Consider the following 11,744-nt stretch of genomic DNA (forward strand, 5'->3'; position numbering starts at 1 on the left):
CATTTGTATGGATTATTTTTTTAGAGATTTGATTATGTTTCCAAAGTCTTCTATGTTTGTCACGTCAAATATACATGGCCAATCGTATCGAAACCTAGTGTAATTATCTCCTAATATGAGTTCTTTAGTTTTTATGCTAAAAACTATATGACTTATATCTAGAAACAGAGAAAGTACCAAACATGTTCACAAAGTAAATAACAGTTGCTTCAGGAATGTGTATCGAAGAAAACAGTCTATTATGGTTTCACATCTCTACCGTACACATCAATGGCGCGCGTATTATTTTTGTCATTTCTTCGAACCTTTTTTTGCGAATCATTTCCTCGAACCTACACGTATCATGTGTCATTTTTCTCGTATTTCTGACGTGGCTAACTCAGAAGAAACAACAAGATTTGTGCCCAATTCCATTGGAAGAGAAGTGATAGCGTGGGCCCAGGCACGTCTCCGACACGAAAACAAAAAACAAAGCGAAAAAAAAAAGAAAAACGAGAAAAAATAGCTCAGCCGTTCGGAATGGCCACCGCCGTGCTCCGCCGCCCACTGCTCGCCTCGCTTCTCCCGGCCGCCGGCGCCGGCGCCGGTTCCGCCTCGTGCTCCAGCTCCTCCCTCCCCCCGCACCTCCATCTCCGGCGGCGTCGGTCTCCGCCTCCGGTGCGCGCCGTCTCCTCCGACTCCTCCAAGCCCATCGCCTCCTCATCGACCGGCGGCGGGGCCGACCCTGACGAGGAGCCCGTCCTGCCGCTCCTCCAAGAACTCGCGGTAAGCCGATATATCTAGCACCTCCTGTCTGCATTGGTTTGAAGATTTGGTGCGCTCTGTGGATTCGAGAGGTTCTGATTGAGATGTTCTGTTGGTAGGATTGCTTGGTTCTCCCTCCCAAATTCCTGTCTCTGCTGCCCCGCGACCTTCGGCTCGACGTAAGCATTCACTACCCCCTTCGCAACTCGACCCAAACTCATATTTATCTAATCAGTTAATGACTGTACACTCACTGGGGATAATCACAGTAAGCATCAGAATGTAACTGGCAAAAGCTACCTAACTTGTGCTTAACTGAACTGATTCACCCCTTTATTATTTGACTGCTTAGTGGCTAAACAAATGTGAAACTTGATTTTGGATATACAATGTTATCATGCTCTTCAGAATTGTGCCTGTGTGATGCCGAACAACGCATACTAAAATTGCAGCACTACGGCAAGTTTGAATTGTAATAAAGAATTTCTATTTTAATTCCATCCAACAAGTTGTGTTTGATTTTTTTTTGAAGCTCAATGATGCGGCATTCGATCTCTCCAACGGGCCTGTTCTCAACGAGGTATGTACCTCAGAGCTCACTGATTAGATCTACTAAACATTGTGTTCACTGTTGTTGTTTACCTGCTGAGAGACAGTGTGGTCAAGAAGTCGGCGATCTGTTGCTGGACCTGGCAAAAGCATGGGAGATGGCCGACACATCGGCATCAAATAACCTTGCCAAGCAGCTGCCGACGATGGCGCCCTACTTGACTGCAAGCGCCAAATCAGGCACGGATTTCATCCGATATTGTCAGGATTTTGTTTTCTACGTGGCGTGGTTTCTTGATTGAAGGTTGTGTTCCTTGCTGTTTTCTTTACATAGCGTAGCATTTGGCAAGCGGCTGGGGTCAGCTGGAAAGAAGTTTCAGACTATGGGACAGTATGGCAATGGAGAATTCAAGAAGGTTAGCCACTCACTCATCGTCTATTCATGCTGTTCTTCAGAATTTTTTTTAGGCACATTTGCCTAGTGCTGGATTATGATTTGGTTATGTCACAAACATGACTTCATGTCATTACCATACAATTGGTGGCTGGTGCCAATGAGGGGGTTAGTTGCATGTCCAGCATTTGTGTAAGATTGGTTGCAGCAGGCTAAAACCATCTGAATGTTAGTATGTTAGTGACAGGAGTTTGACCTGTTGGGACAGAAGAAAACTCTCAGATTCATTGTATCACCATGCTGATGCATGGCTTCATGCTTAGTCTCTCATTGTTCTTAGAATTGTATCCTGTTCTTCATGCTGAGCAAGGCTCAATTACCTTGCATCCTGTTCTTAGAATTGTTTTTTCAAAAGGTGGACTTAAGCCAGGCATGTATCTCTCATTGTTTTCCTGTAGATTTCCGAAACAATGATCAAGATCGGTAAGGTTTTGTCGAAACGCCCAGTGATTCAGGCTGAAGTACAGGCTATGAAAGAAAAAAGGAAGCTGAAGGTAAATTTGCCTCTCTGCACTTTGATCACCTATTCACCTTTAGGTGAACTGTGTATATGATCTGATTCTCATGCCCTTACCTTGTCAGTTTGGAGAGCTTCAATTTGAATTGACAGCACAAAATGCCTATATCGGTGCTGCAATTGGACTGGTTTTCGGGTAAACTTCCAGACTCATACTGCATGTCATCGAAGCAGTCCTTTTCTTGGTCAGTTGCTGTGCATGACTTACAATATTATAAGGAACATGCCACATGTTACTTCCAGTGGCACTTCTGACCAATATCAATAAATAAGTAGATGCGGTATTATAGCTATCGATTTCACAGAAGTATTTTACTGGATGCTCCTTATATTCTAGTTGCAGGCGTCTTATACAACACATTTTTATGCCGATTTGATTCAGTGTGAATGATTCCTTATCTTATCAAATATAATGTTAATGCAATATGTTGGTCAATACCATTCTATGAACATGCATTATAAGTTAATCAAGGATCCATGCATCATGCTTCATATACTAAATTAATCGACACTCAGGCGTGTGCATCACACAATCCGGTCGTGCGCGCTCTCACATCATGATAAAAAAAACCCGGGTTTGCCAGTCCTCCCACTTGCCATGGTAGCAGTTGTGCATGGTAGTGACATGCATAGTGATCGATAAATGGGATGATGATGACTTCCCTCTTTCTATGGATTTTCACACGTTATAAATCGAAAGATCAGGTCAAAGCCTTCCAAACCATCCACTGTTCTGGATTTGTGATGGGAGTCACTATATCAAGTTGAATTATTGAAGAAAATAGTTATGTACAGATTGCTGATATAGTAACTGCAAGTAGCACCGGGAAACCAGAGCGCCCTGTATGAAGTATCATTGCTCATCTGCAGCAGTTTTTACTAAATTTACAGATAGCCCATTGTCTTTATGCAAGTTTGCAAGTCTGGTAGCATGCACCTGTCACTGTTGACTTGTGTCATCATGCTTCATGTACTAAATATCCCACCAAAGACTTGCTTGTTTTAAATACCACATTTACTTCCTGGTATAGGTTTTTCTCCTGGCAACTAGCCCAAGGCGTGCAGAGCAATCCAGACGACACCCAGGTAATGGCAAGAGAATTTGAAGGCTATATATTGCTCCATGGGGATTTTGTGCTCACCATCCTGCCACCTTCTCTCAATATACTTGTTTTTCTTTCCAATGCAGGCGCTCAAGGTCGCGCTAGTTGTTCTTGGCTACACATCTACTGCCTTATCGGTGGCCGCGGCTGTAGGGCTCGTCGTACTAGCCCAGCAGATTGACCCCGAGGACAAATCGAAGTAACTACCTGCCAGTTTCTAAAACTGTTGAGGTGTCTTACCCTTTTTTAAACAGAAAGGTGTCTTACCCTAGAAGACTGTAATGCTACCATGAGTTAAATAAAATCTCCGTTGCCCTTTCGTGAATAAACGGCGAACCATATGCGCGTGGGTGCATAGAGTTTTGTGTACTTTTGTAAACAAGATCAAGTTTTGTGTGTTCGTCTGAAGCTAGCCCGAGTTACTGAAGTGGAAAAAGTTGAAACATGTTGGTACTGATTACTTACAGCTTATGGCATGCTATCTATTCCCCTTCATTTCTGTAAGTGTTGCTATGGGGAATATTATGATGTACCAAAAGGATTCACAAGGAATGTTGAAAACACGAATTCTGGCGCGACGGCCAGCGGCGGAACACTAATGTTTTACTTCATTGTGGATTTTATTGCTCCGTAAGACCAATTTCAATCTCATTTCAAAGAGAAGAATCTGGAGGTCAGTTTTGTTTTGTCTGAAGTTCCAACGTTCCAGATTATTGTTCTCAGCCAGTCTCATTCCATTTTGGATGCCTGGCACAGTGTTCTTCCCTAGGAACAGACAGCACAGCAGAGTGGTGCCCCTTGTAATTCTGGTTCCATTTTGTTCCATACGAAGCTTCAGGATTCTTTTTCCGAGGGAATCTCGGAGGATCGCATTTTCCGTTAGTATCTCAGACCGATCTGCCAGCCTGGCATCGCAATAATTTCGCCAGCCCAAACCCACTGTAAGCCCAGCCCTGCCCGGCCCAGCCCAGCCCGGCCCAGCCCGGCCTTCACCAGGCAAAAACCCCACACATCTTCTCCTTCGTCTCCACCTTCCCCTATCTCAATCCCCAGTTCCCCACAGCCCACCACCGCATCCACCGCAAGCCGACGGAATCAATGGCGTCCTCCACCGCCGGCCAGGTCATCACCTGCAAAGGTAACCCCTCCGACCCCGGCGCCAGGTAACCGGGGCCGCCGTAGCCCCGGCCGGTGTTTTTTTGGAACTATTCGGTCTGATCTGGAGCGGCGGGCGGGTGGGTTGCAGCGGCGGTGGCGTACGAGGCGAACCAGCCGCTGGTGATCGAGGACGTGCAGGTGGCGCCGCCGCAGGCCGGCGAGGTCCGCATCAAGGTCCTCTCCACCGCGCTCTGCCACACCGACTACTACACCTGGAGCGGCAAGGTACCCCCTCCCTCCCCCGCTCTCCCGTGCCGTGTGGCCGTGTGCTTCTCTGAATCTAGGTTTCGTGGTGCTGTTCTAACTTCCAAGGGCTTGTCACTTGCACTGGTACTGGTAGTCACTGTCTCTCCCGTCCCCAACCACTTATCCGATGCTGGTAGTAGTTCAGTGGCTCCGCCGAATGGAACTGGATTTTCCTTTCCTTAGTGTTCCGCCGCACCAACGATCTTCTAATTCGTGGCAAATTATATTGCAACTAGGCCGATGTTTCTTCCCACATCATTGTGAACTGGATGGGTGAAAGCGGGTTGACCGAGCAATTGAGGATCACTTGACTTCTAGGTCTCATTTTCAGATTTTCTATGCAGGATCCGGAGGGTCTCTTTCCCTGCATCCTCGGCCACGAAGCTGCCGGGTAAGCTTATAAATCTGCGTCGTTTCATCTACAGTCACGTACAGCTAAGCCAAGGTAACTGTGCGCCCGGGCGCTGGCTGATGAGTTTACTTTCGTCTACGACGACAGAATCGTCGAGAGCGTCGGCGAAGGGGTAACTGACGTGCAGCCCGGGGACCACGTCATCCCTTGCTACCAAGCAGAGTGCAAGGAGTGCAAGTTCTGCAAGAGCGGGAAGACCAACCTCTGCGGCAAGGTCCGTGCGGCCACAGGGGTAGGGGTCATGATGAGCGACCGCAAGAGCCGCTTCTCGGTGAATGGGAAGCCCATTTACCATTTCATGGGGACGTCGACGTTCAGCCAGTACACCGTTGTGCATGACGTCAGTGTCGCGAAGATCAACCCGCAGGCGCCCCTGGATAAAGTCTGCCTGCTTGGCTGTGGTGTTTCTACTGGTAGGGTATCGCCACAGTTTCCTTGAGCAGATCCTGTGTTTTATTTATTAGCAGTCTAGGTTTGCCACCAAATAGGATTGTTGTATAATTTCACATGTTACTAGGATCACTTTCTTAATTTAGGATTCCTTTATCTAAATAGTAAAGTGTAAGAATGTGGGTTTTTCTTCATTTGTGTCATGGTGCCGCAAAGTTCCTACTCTTTTCTTGGCAAACTGGATACATGATTCCATACTGTTGTTTACACCTGTAGCACTTTGACGATCTTGTGACTATCCATTACATAATTTCCAAAAATAGTTATGTTTTCTATATATCTTACAAATTACAATTGCGTAGGCCTTGGAGCAGTATGGAATACCGCAAAGGTTGAAGCAGGTTCCATTGTTGCTATTTTTGGCCTTGGCACAGTTGGACTTGCAGTAAGTGAAATATATTTCGACGTACTTGTGTAACTGAGTCTGGAAAGTTAGCTTGACATTTGAACTTCCATTTTAGGTTGCTGAGGGGGCAAAAACAGCTGGTGCTTCTCGGATTATTGGCATTGACATTGATACCAACAAGTTTGATGTTGGTATGGTTCAAGTTTCTCTGTATTTCTTCTTCGCCGTACATTTTGTTCCCATGAAAGCTTTGAAACTAGTACTGCCTCTAGACGTGTTTTAGTGTATAGATACATGCGAATCTAGACAAATCCGAGTCACTTATTTCCGGACGGCGGAATTATGTTATTTTCCTCTAAAGGAGAACACCTCACATTTTTGTTCTCTGCCAGAAGATGGAAGCCTTTATAAAAGTTTTGGTTGCTGTGAGTAGAAGCTGAAATTGTTCTCCCCAGTCTAGTGTGTGTAAAAGAAATCTTTAATATAATGGTTGGTTGGGTTAAATCCCACATACAGTATCTAGAATCTAAGTAATATAAACCAGAAGTTTCCTGGGCTTTTATGTCTTCTTTCAATGCACAGGGCAATGCGCCATGTATGACAATTTTTTTAAAGCAAATTCAGATCTAGATATCGGATGTCATGAAATCTATTTTCTTCTCATGTTAATATGCTAATATGTATTAACTTTATGCTGTACTCCCTCCGTCCTCAAATAAGTGCACGTTTAGCTTCAAACTTTATCCATAAAAGAGTGTACTTCTATGTTTCCAATGCACTTTAATGTAACGAAAATTGCTTCTCTCTCATCGCACGCAAATCAAACCCAATAATATTCAGCACATGTTATCTTGATTTTCTACATGCTCTTAGCTTATTGGAGGTAAAATAATTAAAGAGAAGAGAGATGTTGGTTTGCTCCTTCCCAATGCAATTGTCTCTCCACTTGATAATCCCTCTTGAAAAACCCGCACGTCCACTTATTTGTGGACGGTGGGAGTACTTGTTACCTTGCTTGTTGATCTCATTGTCCTTAGTACTGGATGTGATCATTTAGCGATAATGTTCGTTTCATAATTCTTTGTTCTCCCCTTGCTGTTTGCAGCTAAGAAATTCGGTGTTACAGAATTTGTGAACCCAAAAGACCATGACAAACCAATCCAGCAGGTCATAGTTGACCTTACAGATGGTGGCGTGGACTACAGCTTTGAATGCATCGGAAATGTTTCTATCATGAGAGCTGCACTTGAATGCTGCCACAAGGTAAGCTAGAGTTGCAGCTTATGTTTATGAACATTGTGTACTGTTGCAAACCGATAACACACCTCACATATTAATACGCAACTCGTCCTACAAGTATGTTACCTAAGAAATTCAGTCTTGAAATGATGCTATCAGTGTATTGCTGTGTCTATTTTTTGAATAAACGTAATATACTTGACCTGAAAAGAATAAATTCCATGGTATTCTTCTATGCTGTTACTTTAAATGGAAACATGGTGTATCTATCTGTTTTCACATTCACATTCGCATTCGTACATCTCTTCTGTTTCTTGTTTTATAGTCATTTAGAAGTAAAATATCTTGCCTTCTGTTACAGTTTTCCAGTCATCTCGAAGTATAAGATCTTGTCTTTGCTGATTATGGTTTACCTGTAGGGCTGGGGTACCTCTGTCATTGTTGGTGTAGCTGCATCTGGCCAGGAGATTTCAACACGACCATTCCAGCTTGTCACGGGCCGTGTTTGGAAGGGAACAGCTTTCGGTGGCTTCAAGAGCCGGAGCCAGGTTCCATGGCTTGTTGAGAAGTACATGAACAAGGTATCGTACCATCTCAAACAGCCAAAAACCGCATCTAGGAGTATTCTTTCATGACAAACAAAACCTGACCTCGTACCATCCACAGGAGATCAAGGTGGACGAGTACATCACCCACAACATGAACCTGACTGACATAAACAAGGCGTTCGACCTGCTGCACGATGGCGGTTGCTTGCGCTGTGTGTTGGCGATGGAGCACTGAGGACTGTGTTACGCGTGGTAGCTGCTTTGAAGCTGGTGTGTTCGCATCATGTGGAGTAGTAATGCATATCCGCGTCCCCCACCTGGGACTAGAACTTGTTTGCCCCGTTGGCCTAGAAAGTCTTGAAGGTGAACCGCTGGTATAATAATATGTTGTGTTGGATGGTTCGGATTGTTCCTGTCAAATCTCGAGTATCTTTTACTTGTCGATGACTTGTATATCTGTTGCCTTTGAAAATATGCGCAACAATTAAGCAATTAAGCTTAGTCGGATATCGGCTGGAACACACCCTCTCCAGTTAACCACATGTCCCAGTGTCAAATCTGTAGCTTTGGTAATTAGGTCCAAAACAGAAATGAATGCTTCTTAAACTGGCAACATTTCGCATGCTGCACAAGGTTTGGCTAGTAAAATAATAGCAGAACCCGAATTTTACAGCATGGTGCTGTAAAGATAAATATATACATCTACCATATCGAAGCATTTGCCAATTGGCTTGTCTGATGCCTTCGTTCAGAACTGGCTAGTTCCTCTGCAGCTGACACCGACTTCTGTTGCCTTAAGTATCAGAATGCTAAGGCTGATCACTAGTGTCGAAGTACCGGACGCCATGAAGCTGTTGATATCTAGAACTTTACAACAATGCTTCATTTGATTGCTAAATTGGAAGGTGGAGATCAAAATAACCGATAGCAAAACTGTAATACAGCCTTGTGCCTGCTTCAAGAAGAACTCGTTTGCCATATAAACTGTTGAACGAGAAGCACTTCTATAATATATGTTGTGTTGGTTGAAGTTGTTGCTGTAAGAACTCTAGTATGTTCTACTTGTTGACTGGTGAATATTGGCTTCGGAAATGGGTGTCATCTGGAAACCACCCTCCATTCCAACTACCTCCGAATAAACCACAAGAGTTTTATAGAAATTTGAAGCATTGAATTACCGTGTCTAGAAATTAATATTCTATAAAGTAGATTTGCAATGTCCAATCCACATTTGTAATATCAAATCCAATAGTCTGATAACTGAAGCCAAATCATATTTCATACTTTTGGAAAGATCCAGCCAGTAAAAGAATACATATTTTACAGTGTGGTGCAAGAAAGATAAATACACATACATCTCAGGTATTCAGCTACAGTATTGGCAAAGGCAAATTCGTAAATTGGCTTGTTCGATAAAGGAGGACAGAGTATCCTGATGCTTAAATAAGCCCGTTTTCCTAAACTGCATTCCCTGAAGCATGATAAGGCTAGGAGTAAACTCTGCTGTCAAAAATACTGGATGCCATGAAGCTGTTCGATTGGGTTGGCTTCCATAACCTCAGAACGATGTTTCATTTCCCTGCTTCTCCTCAACTTGAACACTGCCGCCTGATAATAAGAATTGGTAAAGTATCAGTGAGTGCTGGACCAATATAACAAATTGCACAAATTTTGTGTCAAGCACAACTTGTTGGCACTAATTGAATAAACCACAGCAGTCAAACTGCAGTGGAGCAATTCATGGGAGATATTTACAAACACTTGCAAACATTACTCCACATCCGAAAGAAAGCACACAAAATACTAAGTGTTTTTTTTTCTGCAAGAGTGGTAATCTTTACCTGCGAACAACCTAGGTGAACATCTCAAATTCTCAAAGAATGATTCATAAAGAAACTATACAATTTTTCACAACAAAGGCCTAGCTGTTCAGTCTTTTCCTCTCAGGAGACTAACTACTAATTACCAACTGTGACGAATAATAAACTTAAGAGAGAACTTTGCTGCATTACAGTATGCTCTTTGGTACGAGCACAGTACAGAGATACATATTTTTCTCCTACTATGTATTTTTACTCTTGCCTTTCTTCAGAAAAACAACACTAGTTCAATGAGATTACCATGGAAAAATTAAAGCATGGATTGTAATACTTCCATGGTACGGATCTCCTCTGATGGCAAGATGTATCTATTTTAGTTTGTCAATTTAAGCTAATCACTTAAACATATGAAAGTGTCACTAACGCTGACAAACACTAAATAGAAGACATGAGAAAGGAAAGAACAGAACAAAGTCGTGTGCAAAACTACTAGAGGACAATTACCGATTCGAACTCGCGGCCTTCTCTCGCCAGTGGAGGGTTTCTTCTTCATGTAGCAGCCATTCCAATCACCCCCGTCCTGCGAATAGTAATCCATCGGATACTCCCCTCCAAAATCATTTCCACCACAGTCGCCACTACTGCAATCACCATCTCCGCAAGTTCCTGATCCTGAGCAGCAGCCACTGCCACTGCTACCTCCACTGCCACATTCCCTACTACCTTTCTCCCACCACCCAGGAACATACCCTAGTGCAACATCAAACTCGAACGTTGTCAGCACCGGCTTCTTGAATCCCTCCCCCCAATCGATCGACAACCGAGGACACGCAATCTGCACCCATGCATCCACAGAATCCCCAAACAGCTCCATCCTGGTCGGGGAGAGCTCGGACATGAGCACCACCATGTGCTCCAACCCTTTCTCCTCCAGATGCTCTACGATCCGGTCGAGAACCTTCACGCTCCCCTGTCGGCCAAGCGTGCCAAGCACAACTCCCCAGCTCGTGGCCTTCCTCGCTGCCAGCACCGCCTCCTTCCTCGCCCGCTTCATCCCAACATGGTCATACTCCTCCAGCACGAGCACACCAAGAAACGGGTCGAACCGGTAGGCCTTCACCCCGGGGTTGGCGATCATGAACGCCTCGAGGTGGAACCTGCCGTCGGCGACGAACACCACCACGCCCACACCCTCTGATTTTTTCAGAGTAGGCGCGGTGCACCCGAGGATCTCGCCGGCGGAGAGGGGTTTCGCCTGCGGGACCACGATGTCGCGGTACCCGTCCCGCGCGAGCATCTCGCGCGCGGCGTGCACGGCCGCGATGAACTGCACGGTGCCGGCGAGCGCGAGGCGCGGCGCGGCCGCCGGGTCCGGGAAGGCGCCGCGGACGGCGGCGGCGAGGCGGAGCGCGTCGACGCGGATCTCGACGAAGACGTAGAGCACCGGGAGGAGGGAGGAGGTGACGGGCACGAGGCAGGAGTGGCCGTAGTGGACGAGGAGGTCGGCGGCGAGCGCCCTGGCGGGGCGGTCGCCCAGGCAGCAGGCGCCGTAGGTCGGGTCGGCGAGGATGAGCACGTCGTTGGAGGGGTGGGCGGCGAGGAAGGGGCCGAGGATGTGGGAGAGGGGAAGGGAGAAGAGGAGGAGGCCCTCGGGCAGCTGCAGCGCGGCGCGGCGCGCGCCTGAGGCGCGGATGCGGTGGGCGGTTTTCGGGAGCTCGAAGTTGTAGGCGGCCGGGAGGAGCGAGGTGGCGGCGGCGGCGAGGGTGGGGTCGGAGAGGATGGAGGGCGGGATCGGGGTGTGGATGAATCGCTTGGGGGCCTTCTTCTTGGTGCTTTGGGATGGGTCTGCCGCGGTGGCGACTAGCGCGGTGGAGGGGTCGCCGGCGTCCATGGCGGCGGCGGCGGGTGGGGAGGACGAGAGAGGGGTTTTGCTTTGTCCTAGCAGCACTGGACGTGGACGAAACGGGTCTCTTCGCGAGCGGGAGCAGCAAGGGAAGCCCAGCAGCGCACTGGGCCAAAATGGGCATTCTCTTGGGTCTTGGCCCAGTTTAGCTTGTCGGCGTCGTCTTCTTCCTTCCGTCGTTGCCATTCATCTGCCTCCCCGCCTCCGCCTCGCCCGCCGTCATCACTTGCTGGCCCTCCCATCCATCCATCCATG

At 46.6% G+C, this 11,744-nt stretch overlaps 3 protein-coding genes across 3 annotated transcripts; 2 read left to right on the top strand and 1 right to left on the bottom strand.

Annotated features, from left to right (window-relative positions):
- Window positions 1–504: 504 nt before the first annotated feature.
- LOC124693556 lies at window positions 505–3,602 on the top strand. The gene is made up of 9 exons (XM_047227035.1): window positions 505–765; window positions 864–923; window positions 1,277–1,324; window positions 1,401–1,533; window positions 1,633–1,709; window positions 2,146–2,241; window positions 2,330–2,400; window positions 3,296–3,350; window positions 3,454–3,602. The coding sequence occupies exons 1-9, from the start codon at window positions 520–522 to the stop codon at window positions 3,568–3,570; spliced, it is 903 nt and encodes a 300-aa protein (XP_047082991.1). The 5' UTR covers window positions 505–519; the 3' UTR covers window positions 3,571–3,602.
- Window positions 3,603–4,391: 789 nt separating this feature from the next.
- On the top strand, window positions 4,392–8,303 carry LOC124693557 (alcohol dehydrogenase class-3-like). Its single transcript, XM_047227036.1, has 9 exons — window positions 4,392–4,505; window positions 4,614–4,750; window positions 5,116–5,162; window positions 5,271–5,596; window positions 5,936–6,018; window positions 6,095–6,170; window positions 7,085–7,242; window positions 7,638–7,799; window positions 7,885–8,303. Exons 1-9 carry the CDS (start codon window positions 4,466–4,468, stop codon window positions 7,999–8,001), a joined length of 1,146 nt encoding a protein of 381 aa, XP_047082992.1. The 5' UTR covers window positions 4,392–4,465; the 3' UTR covers window positions 8,002–8,303.
- Window positions 8,304–9,324: 1,021 nt separating this feature from the next.
- On the bottom strand, window positions 9,325–11,477 carry LOC124691053 (2-(3-amino-3-carboxypropyl)histidine synthase subunit 1-like). Its single transcript, XM_047224338.1, has 2 exons — window positions 10,091–11,477; window positions 9,325–9,374 (listed from the first exon to the last, which is right to left on the bottom strand). The coding sequence occupies exons 1-2, from the start codon at window positions 11,475–11,477 to the stop codon at window positions 9,325–9,327; spliced, it is 1,437 nt and encodes a 478-aa protein (XP_047080294.1).
- Window positions 11,478–11,744: the final 267 nt, after the last annotated feature.

This window comes from Lolium rigidum, chromosome 2 (genome assembly GCF_022539505.1).
Source record: "Lolium rigidum isolate FL_2022 chromosome 2, APGP_CSIRO_Lrig_0.1, whole genome shotgun sequence".
Taxonomy (NCBI): Eukaryota; Viridiplantae; Streptophyta; class Magnoliopsida; order Poales; family Poaceae; genus Lolium; species Lolium rigidum.

Excerpts from the sequence above, each read along its gene's own strand:
- LOC124693556 (XM_047227035.1), top strand. The coding sequence starts at position 520 with ATGGCCACCGCCGTGCTCCGCCGCCCACTGCTCGCCTCGCTTCTCCCG. Across the intron at positions 766-863 it reads CGCTCCTCCAAGAACTCGCG|GATTGCTTGGTTCTCCCTCC; the intron begins GTAAGCCGATAT and ends TTCTGTTGGTAG. Across the intron at positions 924-1,276 it reads CCCGCGACCTTCGGCTCGAC|CTCAATGATGCGGCATTCGA; the intron begins GTAAGCATTCAC and ends TTTTTTTTGAAG.
- LOC124691053 (XM_047224338.1), bottom strand. The coding sequence starts at position 11,477 with ATGGACGCCGGCGACCCCTCCACCGCGCTAGTCGCCACCGCGGCAGAC. Across the intron at positions 9,375-10,090 it reads AAGGCCGCGAGTTCGAATCG|GCGGCAGTGTTCAAGTTGAG; the intron begins GTAATTGTCCTC and ends TCTTATTATCAG.
- LOC124693557 (XM_047227036.1), top strand. The coding sequence starts at position 4,466 with ATGGCGTCCTCCACCGCCGGCCAGGTCATCACCTGCAAAG. Across the intron at positions 4,506-4,613 it reads CCAGGTCATCACCTGCAAAG|CGGCGGTGGCGTACGAGGCG; the intron begins GTAACCCCTCCG and ends GGTGGGTTGCAG. Across the intron at positions 5,597-5,935 it reads TGGCTGTGGTGTTTCTACTG|GCCTTGGAGCAGTATGGAAT; the intron begins GTAGGGTATCGC and ends ACAATTGCGTAG.